This window comes from Onychomys torridus, chromosome 1 (genome assembly GCF_903995425.1).
Source record: "Onychomys torridus chromosome 1, mOncTor1.1, whole genome shotgun sequence".
Lineage (NCBI taxonomy): Eukaryota > Metazoa > Chordata > Mammalia > Rodentia > Cricetidae > Onychomys > Onychomys torridus.
The window spans coordinates 17,524,250-17,527,335 of NC_050443.1; the positions used below are offsets into that span (position 1 = coordinate 17,524,250).

Sequence of the window (3,086 nt, forward strand, 5' to 3'; positions counted from 1 at the left end):
TGGCTCGATGACTATTTTATTTTGTTCTTTTCTTCGACAGAATGAGACAATATTGTGGGCAGCAGTTAAAGAACATCTATTAAGATCTTAACTGCCTATGCTCTTTGACCCAGCATTAGTCTCATTTCATGCATAAGGACGTGGGAAGTAGGGTGTTCACTGTACTGCCATTTGTAAAGGAAATGGAATGTGGAAAAACCACTCCCAGCGCCTCCCAGGTAAGAGACGCTGATGGAAAGGGACAGTGGTCATGGAGTACTATGCAAGTGTGAAAGAGAAGGTAAGTTTGAAAAGTCCCCAAGGCATGTTGCTGAACAGGAAGGACACATTAGAGTTCCTTGTGTTAAACATGCTATTTCCTAGGAACGCGACATGAGGGCTTGCCACAGAAGCAGGAAGACTTGATCCTCAGCACCCATGGACAAAAGCTGAGCATGGCAGTTTGTGCCCGTAGTCCCAGTGCTGGGGGGCACCAGTGCTGGGGAGCAGAGACAGCCAGATCTTGGGGACTTCATGGCTAGCTAGACTAGTCTAATCAGAAAACTCCATGGTTAGAGAGGCCCCTGACACTCGAGAGATGGCTCATGGTTAAGAGCACTTATTTCTCTTGAAGTGAACCCGAGTTCAGTTCTCAACATCCACACTGGGCATCTCACAACCACGTATAACTAGATCCAGGGATCCAATGCCCTCTTCTGGCTTCCAAGATCACTGTGCACAGATGAGAAAGAGAGCATTTGCATCTGTTTCTCTCTGCTCCTAATAAAAGATCCTGGGGTTGGGGATTTATCTCAGTGGTAGAGTGCTTGCCTAGCAAGCGCAAGGCCCTGGGTTCGATCCTCAGCTCCACACACACAAAAAAAGAATAAAAGATCCTGACAAAAAGCAACAGAGGCTGGGAGGTGATGGCACATGCTTTTAATCCCAGCACTCAGGAGGCAGAGGCAGGTGGATCTCTGAGTTTGAGGCCAGCCTGGTCAACAGAGTGAGTTTCAGGATAGGCAGGGCTACATAGAGAGATTCTGTCTTGAAAAAACAAACAGAGGTATTTTACTTAACAATTCCAAGTTACAGTCTACTATTTCAGGGAAGTTGAGTCAGAAACTCAGCTAGTCACATTGATCCACAATCAAAAGCACTCTACCTGCTTGTTTATGCTAAATTTTCATCACTCATACAGTTCAGGAAGGGTTCCTTGCCTAGGGAATAGTGCCACCCATAACAGGCAGGTCTTCCTGCATTAGTTAACAAGAAAAACAGTCCCCTGCAGACCCACCTGATCTGGACAATCCCTCAACTGAGATGCTCTTATGTGATTCTAGCTTGTGATTATTAACTACACATCATGTGATCTTAAAGTGAGGAATGAGTGAATGAGGAGTGTGCCACAGAGATGCTGGTGATGGAATGTGTTTGAGGCGGCAGGAACAGCCTACGCAAAGGCCCTGAGTTGGGGATGTGTGTGTGGGAGGAACTGCAAGGGGGCCTTTGTACTCATGATAAAGTCGATGAGGAGGAAGATGGAAGAGGTGAACTTGAAGGGGCAGGGTGGGCTCTGAGGTCTGACTGAAGAATGGGTGACAGGAGCACTCTGAGCAATTAGGGTGTGAGGTGACTGCTCTGAAAGCCATGTAGAAAACACATGGTCAAAGAGAATTGCAGGAGGCAATGGTGGACTGGAGGTAGATGTTGAGAGGACATGACAAGCAGGCCCGAGTGTGGCTACACCGTGAAGGCCCACTTCGAGGTGTTTGTTGACGGATGGACGTAGGGGCTGAGGTGTTTAAGAAACAGAGAGGGACAGGAAGGGCTTGAGTTCTGACTCCAGGGTCTCGGTTGCTTTTCTATTCCTATAGCACATGGTCACAGGCTGGGTGGACCAAACAGAAAGGTTCTCTTCCTAAAGCCCAGTATTAGGCACTGGGTTTCAGTGATGTCATTACACACATTGTGATGCACAGTGTTCCACAAGGAGCCAACACATGCTAGGAAAAGGTCCCTCATGGTCTAGCCTGCACTCAGGAGATGACTTCAAGGTGTCCAATCTGGAGAAGTGGTCTACTCACAGGATACCTGGATAAGTATCCAAATTCTCAAAATAAGTAGTCTTTGTGCAGGATAATTAGTTCATTCCCAAGATGATTTATCTGCTCCTGTGACTATCAGCCTATATTATCCATACATGATCTGCTCAGAGGATAATTAGCCTACACCTTTGATCAGTAAGATCCTGAGATAAAGCCTAGTCCCTCTAAGGAAGTAGCTCACTCTCATGATAGTACATATTCCTGTAATAGCTAGTGTGTTCAAGTGATATTCCCTGCTCTTGAGGTACTAAACTTCATGCTGGTGTTACTCCATCCCATGAACGTAGCTCTTGACTGTCTCCTAATATCTTCAATGAATAAGCTCATTTAGATTTCAGTTAGGGGCCAGCAAGATGGTCAGCAGGTAAAGGTGCTTGCCTCCAAGCCTGACAAACTGAATTTGGCCCCCAGGATCCACAGGGTGGAAGGAGAGAACAGACTGGCTAGAGGTGTCCTCTGACTGCCACATGTATGTGCTGCATGGACATGTGCACACACATAAATAAGGAAAAGCAATAAAAAATTAAATAGGGGGCTAGAGAGACTCCCTAGTGGTTAAGAGCCAGAGGATCCAAGTGTGACTCTCAGCACCTACATGGCTTACATCTATCTATAACTCCAGTCCCAGGGATCTGTCAGCCTCTTCTGGCCTCCACAGGCACCAGGAACATATGTAGTGAACAGATGTTCATGCAGGCAAAATACCACATACATTAAAAAATAATCTTTAAAAACACTAAGTTTTAGCCTGGATTTTGGAGGGGATAGTGACACCATGGCACCCAGAAGTGTGGGAAGATGCAGATTCTGTGGGTCCTCACCAGAGCTGTTCATCCCTCTGGGGAGTGTTCGGGGAGCTGGGATTGTACACCCACAGGCTACCACCATCAACTTGCTCTGGGTTACCTTCTCTAAGGGCAGAGCTAGAGGAGTCTTGGGACTCTCTGGTTTCTATGCCAGCCCTGCCACTGCACCTAAGACAAAGCCTATCTCTCTTTT

General features: G+C 46.8%; 1 protein-coding gene across 1 annotated transcript in view; it reads left to right on the forward strand.

Moving 5' to 3' along the window:
• The first annotated feature begins 250 nt into the window (after positions 1-250).
• Positions 251-3,086, forward strand: part of Myh14 (myosin heavy chain 14) — a 57,008-nt gene continuing 54,172 nt past the window's right edge. The window contains exon 1 of the mRNA XM_036199225.1: positions 251-280. Within this exon, the coding sequence (XP_036055118.1) occupies positions 251-280 (30 nt within the window). The remainder of the gene's footprint in view (positions 281-3,086) is intronic.